The 20,609-nt window shown below is 41.1% G+C and overlaps 1 protein-coding gene across 1 annotated transcript; it reads left to right on the top strand.

Moving 5' to 3' along the window:
* Positions 1-559: 559 nt before the first annotated feature.
* Positions 560-3,543, top strand: LOC129044932 (putative PIP5K1A and PSMD4-like protein). Its single transcript, XM_054503200.2, has one exon. It carries the CDS (start codon positions 734-736, stop codon positions 3,425-3,427), a length of 2,694 nt encoding a protein of 897 aa, XP_054359175.1. The 5' UTR covers positions 560-733; the 3' UTR covers positions 3,428-3,543.
* The last annotated feature ends 17,066 nt before the right edge of the window (positions 3,544-20,609 follow it).

Genomic DNA, 20,609 nt, shown 5'->3' with positions numbered 1-20,609 from the left:
CTTGCTGAATGAACAGTCTCTGATATAGTTTGGATATTTTCCCCCTCCAAATATCACATCAAAATATGATCCCCAATGTTGGAGGTGGGGACTTATCAGACTGGCAACCATCACCACCAGTCAGAGGCTTATTAGACTGGCAATTCTCAAACTCTATACCAGAGAAAAACTGGGGAACTTATTAAAAGCACAGATTGTAGGGCCCTCACCCCAGACTTAAATAAAAATTGGGGGGACTGGAGCACATGAGTTTGGATTAAATTACAAGTGCCCCAGATGATTCTGATGTATGGGATCCACTACTTAGAAAAGAAATCCCGGCCGGGTTGGGAGATTAACAGGCCGTGGCTAGGGAGGACGGCGAGGGGGCGTTCGCTCCTCTGGGACTTTTCATGCCTCGTTTTTTTTCAGATGTGGCTTGGTCTGGACGCAAGGTCCCAGCAGCCAGCTTAAGCTTACTTTTCTGTGAAAGGGGAAAGTATTCCCTGTAGAAAGCGGTTAAACTTGTGGAGGGGGTGCGAGACGTGAGTTCTCCCCCATGCCAGGCGAATGGTGTGGCCTTGAGCTGGTCCAGCAGCTGGCTCGACATGTCTGATGGAGGCCCCGGAGGGGGCGAGGAGGTGGCCCACAGAACGTGGGTTCTGTAAAGAGACGTTGGGAAGATTCGATTCCGAGAAGAGGAAGAGCCGGATTGAAAGAGAGACAGACCGTTGAGGGGGAGGGGGCTGCCAAGATGGCGTCGGCCTCCTCCGGGCCGTTGTCTTCGGTCGGTTTTTCATCCTTTGATCCCGCGGTCCCTTCCTGTACCTCGTCCTCAGCATCTGGAATCAAGAGACCCATGGCATCTGAGGTGCCTTATGCCTCTGGCATGCCCATCAAGAAAATAGGCCATAGAAGTGTTGATTCCTCAGGAGAGACAACCTCATCAGCCTTGAAAGGTGCCATCCAGTTAGGCATTACCCACACTGTGGGGAGCCTGAGTACCAGACCAGAGAGTGATGTCCTCATGCAAGATTTCCACATGGTGGAGAGTATCTTCTTTCCCAGTGAAGGGAGCAACCTGACCCCTGCTCATCACTACAATGACTTTCGTTTCAAGACCTATGCACCTGTTGCCTTCCGCTACTTCTGGGAGCTATTTGGTATCCGGCCCGATGATTACTTGTATTCCCTCTGCAGTGAGCCGCTGATTGAACTCTGTAGCTCTGGAGCTAGCGGTTCCCTGTTCTATGCGTCCGGCGACGATGAGTTCATTATTAAGACAGTCCGACATAAAGAGGCAGAGTTTCTGCAGAAGCTGCTTCCAGGATACTACATGAACCTCAACCAAAACCCTCGGACTTTGCTGCCTAAATTCTATGGACTGTACTGTGTGCAGGCAGGTGGCAAGAACATTCGGATTGTGGTGATGAACAATCTTTTACCAAGGTCGGTAAAAATGCATATCAAATATGACCTCAAAGGCTCAACCTACAAACGGCGGGCTTCCCAGAAAGAGCGAGAGAAGCCTCTTCCCACATTTAAAGACCTAGACTTCTTACAAGACATCCCTGATGGTCTTTTTTTGGATGCTGACGTGCACAACGCTCTCTGTAAGACCCTGCAGCGTGACTGTTTGGTGCTGCAGAGCTTCAAGATAATGGGTTATAGCCTCTTGATGTCAATCCATAATATAGATCATGCACAACGAGAGCCCTTAAGCAGCGAAACACAATACTCAGTTGATACTCGAAGACCGGCCCCCCAAAAGGCTCTGTATTCCACAGCCATGGAATCCATCCAGGGAGAGGCTCGAAGGGGTGGCACCATGGAGACCGATGACCATATGGGTGGCATCCCTGCCCGGAATAGTAAAGGGGAAAGGCTTCTGCTTTATATTGGCATCATTGACATTCTACAGTCTTACAGGTTTGTTAAGAAGTTGGAGCACTCTTGGAAAGCCCTGGTACATGATGGAGATACTGTCTCAGTGCATCACCCAGGCTTCTACGCTGAACGGTTCCAGCGCTTCATCTGCAACACAGTATTTAAGAAGATTCCCTTGAAGCCTTCTCCTTCCAAAAGATTTCGGTCTGCCTCATCTTTCTCTCAGCAAGCAGGCTCCAGTGGCAACTCCTGCATTACTTACCAGCCATTGGTCTCTGGGGAACACAAGGCACAAGTGACAACAAAGGCGGAAGTGGAGCCAGGCGTTTACCTTGGTCGTCCTGATGTTTTACCTCAGACTCCACCTTTGGAGGAAATCAGTGAGGGCTCACCTATTCCTGATCCCAGTTTCTCACCTCTAGTTGGAGAGACTTTGCAAATGCTAACTACAAGTGTGGACAACAGTGAGTATACGTGGAATGGAGACTTCTTACCCATCCGGCTGCAGGCCCAGCAGGATGCTGTCAACACAGTTTGTCATTCAAAGACCCGCAGCAACCCTGAGAACAACGTGGGCCTTATCACGCTGGATAATGACTGTGAAGTGCTGACCACACTCACCCCAGACACTGGCCGTATCCCGTCCAAGCTACATACTGTCCAACCCAAGGGCAAGATCACCTTCTGCACGGGCATCCGCGTGGCCCATCTGGCTCTGAAGCACCGACAAGGCAACAATCACAAGATCCGCATCATTGCCTTTGTGGGAAACCCGGTGGAGGACAATGAGAAAGATCTGGTGAAACTGGCTAAATGCCTCAAGAAGGAGAAAGTAAATGTTGACATTATCAATTTTGGGGAAGAGGAGGTGAACACAGAAAAACTGACAGCCTTTGTAAACACGTTGAATGGCAAAGATGGAACCGGTTCTCATCTGGTCACAGTGCCTCCTGGGCCCAGTTTGGCTGATGCTCTCATCAGTTTTCCGATTTTGGCTGGTGAAGGTGGTGCCATGATGGGTCTTGGTGCCAGTGACTTTGAATTTGGAGTAGATCCCAGTGCTGATCCTGAGCTGGCCTTGGTCCTTCGTGTATTTATGGAAGAGCAGCGGCAGCGGCAGGAGGAGGAGCCCAGGCAGGCAGCTGCAGCTTCTGCTGCTGAGGCCGGGATTGCTACGACTGGGACTGAAGACTCAGACGATGCCCTGCTGAGGATGACCATCAGCCAGCAAGAGTTTGGCCGCACTGGGCTTCCTGACCTAAGCAGTATGACTGAGGAAGAGAAGATTGCTTATGCCATGCAGAGGTCCCCACAGGGAGCAGAGTTTGGCCAGGCAGAATCAGCAGACATTGATGCCAGCTCAGCCATGGACACATCTGAGCCAGCCAAGGAGGAGGATGATTACGACGTGATGCAGGACCCTGAGTTCCTTCAGAGTGTCCTAGAGAACCTCCCAGGTGTGGATCCCAACAATGAATCCATTCGAAATGCTATGGGCTCCCCGGCCTCCCAGGCCACCAAGGATGGCAAGAAGGACAAGAAGGAGGAAGACAAGAAGTGAGACTGGAGGGAAAGGGTAGATGAGCCTGCTCAGGGGACTGCATGGGAAGCACGGAATATAGGGTTAGATGTGTGTTATCTGTAACCATTACAGCCTAAATAAAGCTTGGCAACATTTTTTCCTTTTTTGCTTCAAAAAAAAAAAGAAAGAAAAGAAAGGAAATCCCAATGCCTAAATCTGACCCCTGAAATGCTGATGGGCTTCATCTGAGCTGTGTGATCTCTCATGTGCAGCTAAGGTTGAGAACCACTAACATAAAATAATTCACATTAAAATCACCAGAAAGCTTTAATAACATTTCAAATACCTGGACCCAACCCCTAAAGATTCTAATTTAATTGGCCTGGGACTCAGGTACTGATATTTTTCAAAAGCTCACAAGGTAATTCTGAAATTCAGCAAAAGTTGAGAACCACCTATTCAGACTAAGTGACTTGCCCAATGTCGCTGGGTGCATCAGACTTTACTGCCTTCCTTACACAGGGGTTGTGAATGAAATATGGCTATGGAAAGCAAATGTTGAGTAATATGTTATAAAGTATGGTGGTGATGATGATGATGACAATGATGACAATATTTCTTGAGTGTGTCCTATGCACCAGGCACTATGCTAAGCATTTTATGAGCTTAATCTTATTGAATCTTCAACATTAGCCTGCTGGTATTATTTTCCCTTTTCCTTGATTATAATATGTCATCAGTTGAGGACTATCAATTTAATAACAGTTATTAGAGGCTGTTGCTTGTTAATAGGAAAATATTTATACAGTCCTCTAGAGACAAAGATTTGCTTTGATTAGAATAAATGTAAATTTTGATTTATTTAACATGAAATACAAATAAACATGTGTGATGCTATCAGTGCAAATCACTCATCCCATGTGATATCAAATAAACAGATACCTTCTATGTAGCCCTCCAAGTTCACCTACATTCACAAATGTTACTTGTGTCTCATACTGGGGTGTCCATACTGGGCCTGGAAGCTGGCAAGTTTATTTAGACACATTCCATTTCAGGAATAATAAAATGCAGGGAAAATGTGTATCTTTGAGTCACAGCAGGTGAGGCTTTAAAAGATTAAGTGACTTGCCCAAAGTCCCAGGGTTCATTCTACAGCCAAGCCAGAAATAACAACCCAGTGCCCCTGATGCTGGAGTTCTCCAGAAGCTCCTCTACTGACATATTTTCCACTGACAAACTTCTTGACAAGAATAACGTAGTCTGTCAGAACAAAATTTTGCCAGCTCTGTCTACTGCCAGCACTTGGAAATAGGAGTGCCATGGGGTTTGCAAACAAATGAAAGCAGTGGTGGGTTTGCGAGACCTCACCAGTCCTTAGAGTTCAGTTGATATGTCTCTCAATGCAATGCAGGAACTAATTTTAAAGCATTTTGAAACAAGCACAATAACTGAAAATTCTGAGTTCAACAAGAAACAAATGCATTTAATCTTTGAAGAAAAATCAAGTCAATTAAGAAATGAAAATAGGTTGAGACTAGAAGAATAAGAATGGAAATGATCGATTGGAGAAGTTTTCAGCCTTGAACAGGCCATTACCAAGTGATCAGTATGACCACATTTATCTGATATTATTTGGTCCTTTTCTTTCTTTTAAAAGTACTATTTAGTTATAAGAATCTTAAATGCTGGCTGGTGCAGTGTGGCTCATGCCTGTAATCTCAGCACTTAGGGAGACTGAGGCTGGAGGATCGCTTGAGATCAGGAGTTTGAAACCAACCTGGGCAACATGGTGAGACCTTATCTCTACCAAAAGTAAAAAAAAATAGTTGGACATCGTGGCATGAGCCTGTAGTCCCAGCTACTTGGGAGGCTGAAGTGGGAGGATCACTTGAGCCTGGCAGATGGAGGCTGTGGCGAACTGTGATCTTGCCAAGACCGTGTCTCAAAAAAAGAAAGAAAGAAAGAAAGAAAGATAAGAAAAAAAAATTAAACACCACTTTTTTTAAAAAAGCAACAAAGAAAATTTGGACATTAGAGAATAAACATTCCCATTAATCCCATCTCCACTCTCCTAAGAGATCATCAGTTTAGTGCCTGCTTTTCCAAAAATATATGTCTAAAAATGATTTCTCTTTCTTAAAGAGAAAGTATATATCTATAGTCTTAACTTTCCTTTTTCTTTCCAGCTATATAAATATAGTGGCCACCATACATTATTTTAAGCAGAAGGTAAGTTAAACGATCCACTGCGAACACTTTGGATTTCTTTTGTAGCTCCTAATGTTTGTTTGGCAAGATAGAAATGTCCTTAAATGCAGCCTTATTGTCCCAGCTTTAGTAAAATTATATTTATAAATCAAATCCAAAGTAACCAGAGACGTTGGCATAATCTTTGGTCTTCTCTGCCGGCACAGAGAAATCTCAGTTTGTGGTTTCCAACATTTGTAAGGTGGTAAATAGCAACCTCCCTCCACTGTTCCTCCCACCTCAAGTCAGCAGGGTGCTGGTAAACTGGCTTGGGTGGGAGTGAGGGGAACCCCTGGTGTGTCGTGTTTACTGATTTCCATTGGGTAAATGCTCCACGATTGGCTCACAAAATTTCCTAATATTTAACAATTGGTTTTGAACTGTTCTGACACATCAGTGTCAAGCCATTCGATGACCAATTATGGCACATATATGACCCTTTTATCTTGATATAACACTCTTGCAGGATTATTTCATACATGTAGTCACTGCACCTACAAGAAACGTATAACAGAACGAATGACCCAAAGCCAAAAAATGTGGGGAAAAGTGAATTAGACAACATCTCTCTCATATTTCTTTATTTGTGAGAGGAAATTCTAGCATATAACCTCCAAGTATGATGAAGTTCTTCTGTAGACATGTAGGTATCAGTATTATGCTAACATTTTTTCTTTTCCTAGATAAAAATACAGTAGCCCACAAGTCTGGTTTTATGTTATGTTAACATTCATTAGGTATTCTTTGCAATTTTCCCTTTTGCAGCTGTTAAATCACTTATGCCTTCAATATTTTTTCCTGCATAATGATTTTTTTATAGAAGCTAATACAGTAAGCATTTTAAAGTCTTACCAGTTGTGACATTGAAATAATGAGACTTTAAAGTCCAACCACATATCTGGAAATATAGGAACACCATTAATTTATTTTTTAGAAGACTACACACTCATGCTAATAAGGATGCCATTGCTTAAAATGTTTTGGAAATTCTCTTTAGGAATTGCTTTTGGCACAAGATTATGCAGTACGGATGAATATTAGTTTCACTGCCCTAATAGTGGTGCTTCATATTTTTCTAATTAAAATTATAAAATACAACCTCTGATAAAGGGTAAAGAGCATTGGATGTTGATTCAGAAGATCTGGACTCAAGTTTAACCTCTGCCACCTACTCGTTTTGTACTCTGCATATCCCTTAACTGCTCCTAACCTCACTTTCCTCCTCTGCAATTTGAGAATAAAAGTACACTCGTGCATTGCTTAATGGCGGGGATGTGTTCTGAGAAACACATTGTTAGGTGACTTCATTGTTGTGTGAACATTATAGAGTTTACTTACACAGCCTAGATGGTATAGCCTACCAAACACCTAGGCTAGCCCCTATTGCTTCGGAGCTACAAACCTGTAGCTGTTGTGAATACTGTAGGCAATTGTAGCACAATGATAAGTGTTTGTGTATCTAAACATACCCAGTATAGAAAAGGTACAGTAAAAATATGTATAATCAATAAAAAATGGTACATCTGTATAGGGCATTTATCATGAATGGAGCCTTCAGGAGTGGAAGTTGCTCTGGGTGAGTCAGTGAGTGAGTGGTGAGCGACTGTGAAGGCCTAGGACATGACTGTACACTACAGTAAACTATAAACACTGTACACTTAGGCTACACTAAATTTAATTTTAAAAATTCCTTTCTTCAATAATAAATTAACCTTAGCTTACTAGTTTTTTACTTTATAAATTTTTATTTTTATTAACTTTTTGACTCTTGTAATCACACAGCTTAAAACACAAACACATTGTACAGTTGTACAAAATCTTTTCTTTATATCTTTATTCTGTGATATGGTTAAGCTTTTCGTTCCCACCCAAATCTCACCTTGAATTGTAATAATCCCTACGTGTCAAGGGCAGGGCAAGGCAGAGATAATTGAATCATCGGGGCAGTTTCCCCCATACTGTTCTCATGGTAGTGAAAAAGTCTCATGGGGTCTGATGGTTTTATAAATGGGAGTTCCCCTGCCTAAGCGCTCTTGCCATCCCCATGTAAGACAAGACTTTGCTCCTCATTCATCTTCCGCCATGATTGTGAGGCCTCCTCAGCCATATGGAACTGTGAGTCAATTAAACCTCTTTCTTTTATACATTACCCAGTCGCAGGTATGTCTTTATTAGCAGCATGAGAACAGACTAATACATTCTGTAAGCTTTTTTCTATTTTTAATATTTTTTTATTTCATTTACCTTTTAAACTTTTTTGTTAAAAACTAAGACACAAATACACACATTAGCCTACCAGAGTCAGGATCATTAATATCACTGTCTTCCGCCTCCACATCTTGACTCACTGGAAGGTCTTCAGGGACAGGAACATGCATGGAACTGTTGTCTCCTGTGATAGCAATGCCTTCTTATCGATACCTCCTGAAGGACCTGCCTGAGGTTATTTTACAGTTCTAAAAAAAAAAATAAGTAGAAGGAGTATATTTTAAAATAATGATAAAAAGTATAGTATAGTAAATACTAGGTGATAAGAATTTTTCAGCTCCATTATAATCTTATGGGACCACTGTCATATATGTGGTTTATCATTGACTGAAATGTCATTGTGTGGTGCATGACTGTACCTGCTCCAGGAGTTGTCCTGAAGATTAAATAATACAAGGCATTGTGATAACACCTTGTGAAATGAAACACGCTATCCAAATGAAAGTCATCATTGGTCCAGCTTGATTAGAATTGAATGGGCTTGGCTATTTCCAAAATTCAGATGTATTCCCTGAAAGCATAAATGTTCCATCATCAAAAAAAGTGTTTGTAGTGTAAAAAGAAATATGTTTGGTCTTTGTCTCAGTTCTTGTCTCAGAGCTCGTAAAGCCCTTGGAATTTCCTGAATGACAGGAGTGTCTTTGGTTCTTCGCAAGGAGCCCCTTTTGAACATGCCTGAGTTTATGCTAATGAGGTGATTTAGAGTGGGACCCAGATAGTGTCAGGATGGGGCCAGTCACCAGAAGGATTATAGAAACTTGGGACTTTCATCCCAATTCACCTACCCCTCGGGAGGGGATGAGGAATGGAATTCAAGCTGTTAAAAACTCTCAAACAACAAGATTTGATGACTTTCCAGGTGGGTGAACACATGCAGGTGATGGGAAGGTGGGCACCTGGAGAAGGCATGGAAACTCCACACTCCTTACCTTGAACTCCAGATCTTGCCCTGTGTAGCTCTTCCATCTGGCTGTTCCTGAGCTATATCCTGTATAATAAACTAATAAATGTAAGCAAAATGTTTCCCTGAGTTCTGAACTATTCTAGCAAATTATCAAACCTGGGGGGAGAGGGGGTCTTAGAAACCCTCAGTTTATAGAGGATTGGTCAGAAGTAAGGAAGGCCCGCACTTTCATCTGGCACCTGAAGTAGGGGCAGTCTGTGGGACTGAGCCTTTTCACTTGTGGGATCTGAGGCTACCCGTCTGGTAGATAGTGTCAGGATTGAATTAAATTGTAGGACCCCACTCCCTCCCCTACCCCGCCTCACCCCACCCCCATGTTGGGAGACTTGGTTGGTGTGGGGAACCCCCCATGCCCCACATTTGGTGTTAGAAATGTTGTGTGAGTCTAGAGAGTATTTTTTTCAGAGTATTTAAAATAATTGGAAGACACTTACATGGATCCCTCAGGTCAGTTTATTGAACCCAAATGGACTCAGGGATTACGGGCCCTACATCATTTTGAGATCTGAGATCCAGAGAAAGTATATCCTGTACTGAAGCCCTCCTCACTCTCCAGGTCCTTAGTGTTCTCATTTCTTCTTGATTCTCTGCTTCCCACCCACTCCACTGGATGAAAGCAGGATGGCTGCATGAGGGCATTTATGATAATAAATTTGAAAAGATCCTGGCCGGGCTTTTGACAAGAACATCTTCATCTCTCTCTCACACCAGCAGCCTGGGCCAGCCAGCTCTCCTCCTTTTGAATGCCTCACTCAGTATTGCTGCTATTCTTGCCATTTTAAGATAGCTTTGACCTGAGGGGCAGGATCACAAATTCCACAGTGGAGCACACGGCATGAAGAGGTTGTTCTGTCATAGTCTGAGGCTATGAGGGAGAAATTAACCTCGGGCCCAGCAGATCCCAACCAGCCCACCCCTAATCAGATAGGTCATATGAATGAAACATTTAACCAGGTTATCCAGTTTCTTGCTGTAAAACTAGCCCTTTGCAGTCTGCTGGAGCAATTACTGAAGTCTGTCATCTGCAATGCTCCTTTCACGTCTAAAAGTGTTCTCTCTTTTCATTTTTCATGTTAATCAAAACAATAAATAGCAACCACTTAGGTATCCCAACAATGACTGCACTACACATAGTTTACAAATCAGAACAACAGATAAATATATATCATTTTACTGCATGCTATATTTTTTTCATTGTAGATTTAAAAGTGTGCTTTGTTTGTAAGAAAATGAGTAAAGAAAACTGCTTCACATTCTGAGGCAAAAAGAAATCTTCTCACATGTCGCTGTAAAATTTTCATTTATGGTGATGAGTTGTCCAGTGTCAAAACATCCTTATTAACAGACATTTTACTGTGAGCGCTCTCTCTTTATTGTGTTGTCTGATAGTGCAGGGTTCTGTAGTGAATACAAGTAAAGTATGAACTGTTTAAACAAAAAAGCAAACACAGGCCAGGTGTGGTGGCTGACACCTGTAATCCCAGCTACTTGGGAGGCTGAGGCACAAGAATCACTTGAACCCGGGAGACGAAGGTTGCAGTGAGCTAAGATCATGCCACTGCACTCCAGCCTGGGCAACAGAGTGAGACTCTGTCTCAAAAACAAACAAGCAAACCCCACAAATCTAATAATATTTGAAAAGACACAACAGTTTCAGTGACAGATTAAACACAAAAAATACACTGGCCCATGATTTGGTTATCCTTGGTTAGAGCCACTGTAGATTATAAAAATTTAAAAACAAATTCTTGGTCTTTTAAAGGAATTCCTTGAGATGAGGGAATTTTAATGAGCTACTTCTATTGGTATTCTTCAACCATCAGTTTAGAAGCTAAGTATTTGATGTTTCAAGGTAAATTAGATTTTGAAGCAGCAGACCAAATAATCAGTTGTTCTCATCCACCAGTAAACAATACTTCACGCCCATTTTATAAAGCTTTCAGTTATGTTTTTTCTTATCTGCTTCTGCTGCCTGTAGGCATTTGCAAAACATACATCATGGCTCCTGGTCATTAGTCCCATCAATTATTAGTTTCTCAAATTCAAGCACAACCTCCAAGGTCTTAGTGTTAATGTTAAATTACTTAATTGAAGAATAAGAAATGATGAGACTAAACCTTCTCTCTTTTCTCCTAATGGAGACTTAATAGTCTTTCCCAAGGGGTATTTTAAATATAAATATTTTTAAAATTTAAAGGAAGTTCATTTTACAACTTAAAGGTGATTTCCCTTCAGAATGTTAAGCAGTTTTCCTTGTTTATTTTCTTATAAACAAAGCTCACTTTTAAATACAAAATGCAAAAAAGATACAGAGTACAGTAAAATGATACATATTTATCTGTTGATCTGTTTAGTAAACCATATGTAGTGCAATCATTGTTGAAATACAAAATAAAGACTAAAATAATGAACATAAAAGTAACCTGTAGTCTCACCATCAAAAGAATAATTTAACATTTTGATGTATATCCTTTATAAAATATTGTATTTCAACTGCAAATGTATTTATTAAGTGTTTAGTATATACCCAGAACTGTTTTGGGTGCTGAGAGAGAGATGAATGAACATAGTCTTCATCCATCCCCCAAGGGCTTACAAATAAGGTATTCTTCTTATTGATAAAGGCCTAGTTTGTTGATAGAAAAGTTAGTTGATAGTTGTTAATTTTCCACATTTTGAATATTTATAGGCTTTAAGCTCGATTGAAAAGAGTTGTCTCCCAGGTATGTCAAGTCTATTACAACCTCTTTTTAACTTGTTGCCTTTTGTGTCTTGTTCATTGGGCCCAGATTGTACTTAATGGATTTGATGGTATCCAGACATATTTAGTTACACTGATTCCTCTAATAAAACAGTCATTTCTCAGTGTACATTATGTTAGTTCCTTGGAATGGAGATAGGTGCTATATAGGGAAATAGATTTTATGGCCAGAAATGTTTGGGAAATTCTGTGTTAAACAACCATGTAGAATACAAAATCAATTGCTTGATGAGTGATCAATCTAAATGTGGAAGCTAAATCTATCCAGCCTGTAGAAGAAAATGTAGGAAAATATTTTCATGACCATGAAGTAGGCAAAGATTTCCTAGGACATCAAAAAAGGACAAATCTGACTTCAACAAAATTAAAAACATTAATCAAAAGATGTAGTTTTCCTTTTTTAAAGAAATAGTTAAAATGAAAGACAATTCATAGACTGTGAGAAAATATTCACAATACATATATCTGACAAAGTACTCACATCAAAGTACTGATATCAGAATATATAAAGAACTATAAATGAATAATAAAAAAGACAAAACTAAAAAAGATCAGGCAAAAGGCTTGAAGAGATACTTGACATAAAAAATTATTAAACACTCAATAAGTGCATGAAAAGGTGCTTAACATTAACAGTAATCAAGAGAATGCAATTAAAATCATGATATAGTACCACTTAACATCAACTGCAATGAGACTAAATAAGATTTAAATACTAAGCATCAGAAAATATATGAACTGGCTGTGATACATTGATAGCAGGAATATAAAGTGGTATGACCACTTTGGGAAAGAGTTTATCACTAAACAGATAGCTACTGGTAGCTATAATTCCACTCCTAGTTGAACTTCTCAGCATCTGTATATTTATATATATCATCTGACACACACACACACAGACACACAAACACACAGAGTGAAAACCTTGCTGCACTCAAGAGGAATAAGAGTATGTCCACAAAAATATTGGTATAAAGAACGTTCATAGCAGCTTTATTTATAATGGGAATGAACTACTAGTTCACACAGTGTACATGAACTAGTGTGATTCACAAAACAACAGAAACATTGTATCAAGGGAAAGAATCAGGCACAAACTAGTACTTACTATAAGAATGTGTGAAACTAAGCTATGGTGATAAAAATCATTTCGGATGATTGCCTCTGGAGAAGGTCTTGGGGTAACTAGAAAGGAATACTAGGAGTTTTGTGGAGTAATGGAAATGTTCTCTCTCTTAATTTAGGCGGTGGTAATACAAGTGTATTTTTTTTTAGCTTTTAATTTTGATGTACATAATTTTCAATTTACAGAAAACTTGCAAAACCAGGACAAGAACTTCCGTATTCTGTATCTAGGCTCCCCAATTGTTGGGTGTATGTATTTGTTGAAATTAATTGAACCATGTGCTTCAAATATGGATGTAAATGTTACCTTAATAAATAAAGTGGAGGAAAAGCTATTTTACTGAATAACTTCTCAGAATTAGTTAAGTCTCCAAAAAATGTATATTTTATGTATTACCTCCCTAATTTTTTTTGGATGAGAAACCTTGTTTTCAACAAAAAACCTGCTGGGCCAATGTCCCAATGAATGCTCATTGGGACCCAATGCTCTAGTACAGCACTTCTCAGCCCTGAGTGCTCATTGGAATCACCTGAAGAGCTCTTCAAACCTTCTAAAGTCCAAGCTGCACTCAGCCTAAATAAATTACACTCACCAGTGGAGCCAAGGAAACAATCTGTTTATATCCCAGGTGAGAGCTGGGCATGACACTTATAAACCCAGCTACTTGGGAGGCTGAGGTTGGAGGATCACTTGAGCCCAAGAATTTGAATCCAGCCTGGGTAACATAGTGACACTCCCATTTTAAAACAAAACAACAACAACAAATAAATCTCAGGTGAATCCAATGTGAGCCATGGCTGAGACTCACTGTTTTATGAAAACATCATCTCACTTTTAAGAATTGACACTTGCCCACGGTAGGGTGGCCGAGCGGTCTAAGGCGCTGGATTAAGAATTGACACTTGCCCAATTAGACAGTGGCTCACACTTAATAAACATGACCAAGTCCAGCAACCTGGTGTCCTCCCTCAACGGATATCTGCACTGGGAGCAGGGATCTATCGTACTGGCTAGTGCCCACCTGGCTGGCTCTCTGACTGTAGGACCCTGGCTTCTCCCCTTCAGACCTCTGTTTCCTGCCTGCAGTTCACTTCAGTGGATGTCCTCTCTGGATAAGGTGCCCAGGTAGACCTGTAGTATTTGCCTATTTTTTTCCAACCCAGCTCTATACTATTAAGTGGTCTGATTGGTTGCCTAGCCCCCTGTCATGTGACCAGCACCCAGTGAGAACAAGGCTTTGGTTTCTTGGGCAGTTCAGTTTGTATACTGAACTTTCTCAAGCCATCCTACTTCCCATTTGTTTCTAGACCTGTTTCTGATCAAAGCTCCCGGTCTCTTGCCTCATTCTTGACCACAGTCTCAAACTGACCTCTTGTATCTGGTAATTCATATTGCTTCTTTGGCCCAGCTGTTGGCTTCAAATGAGACTGCACTTCATGCATCTATCACAGGGGTTTCCTCTACCCTCTCTGGTACCAGCACTTTCTACCCCAACGAGGACCCCTCTCTGTTGCTAGCTGGGTAAGCCTCCGCTTAAGAAAGAGAATGGGGCAGTTTCTCTGTGCCTCAGCTAACCTCCCTGGTCTCACCTAAATGTGCAGTTTGGCCCTGATAACTCTCACTTGGCTGGTCTTACCCTCTGACCTGGCCTGGCCAGCCTCGTATTTCCGTTCGTTGGACACCACAGGGAATTAGGCATCCGGCTGAAGCCGCTATATCAGGTTTCTGTGTGCTTCCGAGGGTCTAGTGTCTGCCCTACATTCCATTCTACTGACCATGCGGTGCATTCTTGGTGCAGGCGGCTAGATGAAGTGCGTATCAGAAAATACAGCTGCTCACCCCTCAGAACTCCAAGTGCCCTCTCTGTCATCCATCTCGCCTGGCTCAGGCCTGCCTCTTCCTGACCTGGGCCACAGCTTTGATCCAGGGTTTATCTTTATTTCTATTCATGGTTTATATCTGCCCCTAGCCTCAAACCCATGTCATAGATCCCTCCAAGGGGCTGGAGAGGCCACATTCCTGGCATCAGGTTCATGGACATCTGTTGTTTTGCCCGCTTGGCTTCTCCACTCCCTTCTCCTGGTAACAACATCCAAATTTCGCTTAAGAAAACCAATACTCACCTCCAATCAGAAATAACATAGATTCAGCATACATGTCAAATGTCCCTCCCTTGACCAAGGCATGGGCAGAAGTCCGAAACTAAATCATTCCAACATTCGCTCTCTGAAATTTGAGTGGAGTAGAGCACGAAAAGTTTTAAAATGGCTGAAAATCATCAAACCTACTTATCTTGAAGGGTAATGCTTATTTGTTTCTATTAAGAGTCTCTGAACCCCTTAGTTCCTGCTGTTTTCTAAGATTTATTCTTTCATCGTACATTTTCTTCAATTCCCAGGCTTGTTTATTTACTTATTGATTTGTTTTCTCTAGTACCAAGAGCTGGTTCCATTGTTTGTGACCAGTACATATAACTAGTTTACAATCAACTCTTTTTTATCTTTAAAATAATAATAAAATACTAAGAAATATTTTAAAGCATTATTTCGTAAGGGTGACTTATTTCCCAGGATCTCCTTGGAGTTCCATAGATTTTGTCTATTACCTTTATAATCCTAGCTCAGGTAATTGTTTAACATCTCTGAGCCTCAGTTTCCTCATTTGTAAAACAAAGCAAGCCAGTGATCCTCATCTCATGGAGACTCAGGGCAGGTTAGATGAGAAAACATTAACCAACTCCTGCTCAGAGCCTGGCACATCACAGGTAAACAAATGTTCGTTGAATGAGGCATTTGTGTATTACTTCCCAGGTTCGTTTTGCTCTCCCAAAATGCTTTCTTAAAATCATGTAGTGGGAAGATTATGTAAAACTGTCCTTGGGACTTAATCATAGAAAATTCTCCTGACAAAGTACATTTTGGAATATTTGGTCCAGGAACATAGCCAGCAGTTTGGCAAGCATAACTCTCCAGCAAAAACAAGGCTGTTGTACAAAAGAACCTCTCATGCCTTTGGCCTCTCTGCTTTGGTTTGCTCTAACTTCTGCAGATGGTCATGCTCAACCTAGTAGAGAGTGGTATCTAAATTCTAAATCCACTGTCTTCCTAAGGAGGAAACAAACGTACAAGGGAGACAAAGTGTACAGCTTACCCATTGGCATGGTGTCAACAGAAGAAAAAACTCTTCAGCTCTCTTACTCCCCCTGCCCCTCAGCACTTGAGGAATTATGCCAAATTGAGGAATAAACTCCCTGGATAAAGAAATAATAGAGAAGCTCACCTCATTTCAGACAAACCTTCAGTATATGAAGACTATGAGAAGCAAAAGAAGGGGTAGCAGCTGTGAATGGTGAGTGCTTGGAATGTAGATTGTAGTCCCATAGAGCAAAAGCCACAGCCACTGAATCTGACCGAGGCTTTTTATCCCTCACCCAACTTATCCCCTCTCCATTTCTGCAAATGGATGCATTTTGTATCTGCGTGAAACTGGAATATACTGAAGCAAGAAACAATAATAAACTTACATTGTGTCGATACTAATTTTTTTTACTGCCAGTTTATGCCCATGTCTTTAAAACTTAAAATAATTAAGAGATAGTTTTCATTTTTAAAGAGCCCAATCCAGCTATATTTGATGAAATTTAAAAAAGAAATTTAAATCAGCAATGGTATAATTATTATCCAAATTGACTATAAATATTGATATGCACAGTAAAGCACCTGAAGAGTGTCTGGCTCATGAAGGCTCTTAATATTTTTGGGATGAATGAATGAATGAAAAATAAATACCTGTGTGAGCAAATCAAGTCACTTATTCATTTTTATGTTACCACTAAGGAACATGGAGTTGGAAGGAGCCAGGAATACTAGTTCTACCCTGATATTTTAAAGGGGAGGAACTGAGACCAAAAGGAAGTCACTTGCCTAAGGCACAGGCTGGTGGCAGTTCTGGAATTTTTTTACTTCCCTGAAAGTTGTTATTCCAGACTTCTTCCCACAAGTGGAATTTTAATGTACACATGATTGGTTTATTGAATTAATAGTTTTTTCCCCCTAAGTTTGCTCTGATTTTAGCATTCTTTGACTCACTCATATAACATATATTTGTTGCATGGTTACTCTGGGCTAGGCACTATTCTAAGCAGCAAACAAAACACATCAAGATCCTGCATTTAGGGAGCTTATATTCTAGTGGGAGCAGGGCAGGCAATAAAACAGAAAACAGGTCAATATATAATACCCCAGTTGGTAACAAGTGCTCAAATAAAGCATAACACAAATGATGGGGATCCATCTCTACATATGTACCCAAGAGAAATAACATATGACCACTTAAAAACTTGCTCACAATGCCTTTCACAGCATTATTCACAATAGCCAAAAAGTGAAAACAACTCAGATGTTCATCTACTGATAAGTAGAGGACTAAGATGTGTTATATCCATATGGAATATTATCTGCCAAGAAGCAGCAGTGAAGTACTGATACATGCCACAACGTGGATGAATCTTAAAAACATTACGAGAAGTGAAAAAAGCCCATCACAAAAGACTATATATTGTACAATTTCATGCATATGAAAAGTCCAGAATAGGCAAATATATAGAGACTGAAAGTAGATTAGTGGTCAGCTAGGGCTGGGGAACTGGGGTGATTGGTTTGTCAGAGGGTGACGATGATCAAAGGGTGCAAACTTTCTTTTTGGGGTCATGAAAATGTTGTACAATTGATAGTGGTGATGGATGCAAATTCTGTTCATACTAAAAGTCATTGAATTATACACTTCAAATGAGTGCATTGTATGGTATGTGAACTGTGGGAGTGGGCTGCTGCTGTTTTATGAAGTATCGTCAAGGAAGGTCTCAGTGACAAAGCGACATTTGAGCAGAGACTGCAAGGAATGGAGGAAGTAAGCCTGTGGGTACCTGGGGGAATAGCATTCCAGGCACAGGGGACAGCAAATGCAAAGGCCCAGTGGTGAATAAAAGATTGAGATGCTGGAGGAGCAGCAAGAGGGTCACATGGCTGTAGAGAGACCAAGGGGGAGATGGAAGAAGAGGAAGCTAGAGAGTTAGCCAGGTGGGGTGGGTATGTGCTGGTGAGGCTTGTAGACCACTGAAGGACAGTAGTAGCCTTTCTCTGAGTGAGATGGGCATTTGCTGGAGACTTTTGAGCAGAGGCATGGCATGACTTTTGTGCAAATCACTCCACTGCCCTTACAATAGATCTGAAAATTAACTGGTTTCACAACAGCATGCAGAAGACATTTGGCTTTACTTCTGGGCCTAAAGTTCAGAAAATAAACAGAATCAGGGCAGGGGTCTCCCTCACCCAGGCCTGCTGGCAGCATTGCCCTGTCATTGCTGTCAGAACCAGAGAGAGGACAGGGAGGAGCCTGGAGCTCTGAGACTAGATCTGGTCTAGTCTTCACCTGGTCTTGGCAAGTTTTGTAAAAACTTTCTTCATGAGAGGAGACAGCCATCAGGTTAACCAGTAATTGTATTTGACACTAAGAATGCCAGGCCATAAAAGGATTATCTGATATAACTGGAAGGTTCCAAGACCAGTGATACAGAGGCACAGTGGAAGCTGACTCTGAGTCCCTGCCTAAACCAAAGGATAGGCAGAGAGAAGATAAGTTACTGAGTTCATGGACTTTAAAATGCATTTATCCATCCTTAGCTTCTCTCTGTGTACAGTGCTTTTTTTTTTTCCCAAGAGACACTGTAGAATCAATGGGGGTGAAAAGGGGAGGTGAGAGAAAGAAGTAACAAAGTTTATTTACTTTAATAATGACTTATAATTGCTGTATTGTTTCTCAGAACTCATTTTTAAATATTTTTCCTTCCTTGGCACTTCAAATCAAACTATTTTAAAAGTGTACACATTCTAAAACATCTTATTTTCTGTGGGTGAAGTTTAAGGAATAGATAATTCTCCCTCTAAGATGTATTCTGCTTGGCTAACTTCACTATGGGCAACTTGCATTTACTTAAGTAAAAGAAATGATAAGGCCACGTACAAGATATTTTGACAGAATGCCTAATGGTCTGGTTACTAGATAATTATGTTGGAGGAGGTGAGAAATGCCATCTTGAGTCCAGTAGTTCTCAGTATCTCAGAGGGCATTCCACAGGTAAACAGGAAATGCTGGTTGAATGGATGCATTTATAGAGAGCTGCTAATATACTTTTTCTGGACTCCTAAGAATGAGCCATCCAAAACACAACAAATAAAATTGTATGCGCTCTGGGGAAAGATCTTGATGATTAAGATGAATAACCTATTGTAGGAAGAGTTCTCCTTGAGCATGCTTATTATTCTTCAGGGAATTGAGACAAGTTTGGGGAAACAAGGTTGGTTTTATCAGGGCATCCAGGGGAACAACAACCCAACTGAATAGACCAAGTGTGTGGGAGGCTCAAGGACCAAGCTAAAGAGCTGTGGCATTTACAGAATTAGGATGTAAGGTGAGTTTAGGGACTAAGGTTGTTTGGAGTTGGGAGTGGTCTCATCGAGGGATCAACTTTTGTCTTCTTTCTTCCCATCTTTGACCATACACTCTCTATCCTCTTTTCTTTCTTGTCCTTTCTCTCTCCATGCCATTTTCTCTATGTGTGTACTATTATACTGAACTGAAGCCTATTTTTATTGAGGACTGGGTATTTACTGAAGAGAAGTATTAGGTTCCCGTGTATATTTTTCATTTATTCTTCTGCAGTTTGCCTGGGAATGAAAACTAAAACAAGAAACAGTAAGCTCTATGCTTACCTGTAAAAGTGGTCAACTGAAAAAAAAAATATTTTACAGGTGGATTCCTTCTTTTTCATGGGTTGATGGTTTTTGACAGGGGAAAAAAAAAACCTTCCCCACTCACTCCAGATCTACACGGAAGTGCTCAAAAATATTCCTTCAGTCAGGAAAAAAGGGATGAATTTGAAAGGGAGAAAGGCTATCCTATTTATGTTATTTAATAGAAAGAAATTGATTTTCGATAAGAAAGCAAGCAGCTGCAGACACTGATGTTCAGCTCTCACGAGAAATGGTTGCTCTATTTTAGGGTTCTTGCCAAAGCTGGAGCAGGTGCTGGCTTTTTTTCTTCTCTTTAAATCACTCCTAGCTCTCAGGGGTTTAACTGGCCAGAAGGAGGCTGACAGTCAATGGACCTATGCCCAAATGGGCTGCTGCTCAGGCAGCACAATGCTGCGACCAGCTCGATGCTCTGATACAGCTTTCAAAGCCCTTCTGAAATAGTTGGCTCGGTGGACTCCCACTCACATTATAATTAGAATCGCACCTGCTACGTCCAGCATGTGTTAAGTTTCTGAAAATACTAGAGAAGGAAGACAACAAAAATATTCATACTGATGTCCTTAAAGGGACTGTAGTTCTAGGACTTTGCGGGTGTGGGTGAGAGAGGAAGGGGGTAGGAATAGTCATTCGCCTTTGCTTCTAAAGTATTCTAGTTAATGCAGGAGTGTGGGAACCCTTTGAGGCAAATTGTGGTGAAACGTTTTTTTCCACCTATTTATTTTGTAGTTTTCAAGCATAAACTTAGTTTTGCCAAATTTCTGAGCCCCTTTACTTCTTTTCAAAATTTTACTGAAATCTTTATTCAAAATTTTGCTGACAATAGAAAGCTGGAAGGAGGAGAATGCAAGAGGCCACAGGGAGGTGCTAAGGAGGGAGGTGCTAAGGGCTAAGTGGGTTTCCGAAGAGCCTGCTGGGAGTTCACGAGCTCCCCTTCACTTGTCACAGGCTTAAGTGCCCATAGAGCCCACCAGTCATGTAAATGAGAGACTTGGGCCAGGTGTGAGAAAATTGGGAGTGAGGGGGATGCCGTTCTACAGAGG

The sequence above is a fragment of the Pongo pygmaeus genome, chromosome 8, assembly GCF_028885625.2.
Source record: "Pongo pygmaeus isolate AG05252 chromosome 8, NHGRI_mPonPyg2-v2.0_pri, whole genome shotgun sequence".
Lineage (NCBI taxonomy): Eukaryota > Metazoa > Chordata > Mammalia > Primates > Hominidae > Pongo > Pongo pygmaeus.
The sequence above is the reverse complement of the archived record's forward strand: the minus strand, read 5'-3'. Positions and strand labels throughout refer to the sequence as shown.

Excerpts from the sequence above, each read along its gene's own strand:
- LOC129044932 (XM_054503200.2), top strand. The coding sequence starts at position 734 with ATGGCGTCGGCCTCCTCCGGGCCGTTGTCTTCGGTCGGTTTTTCATCC.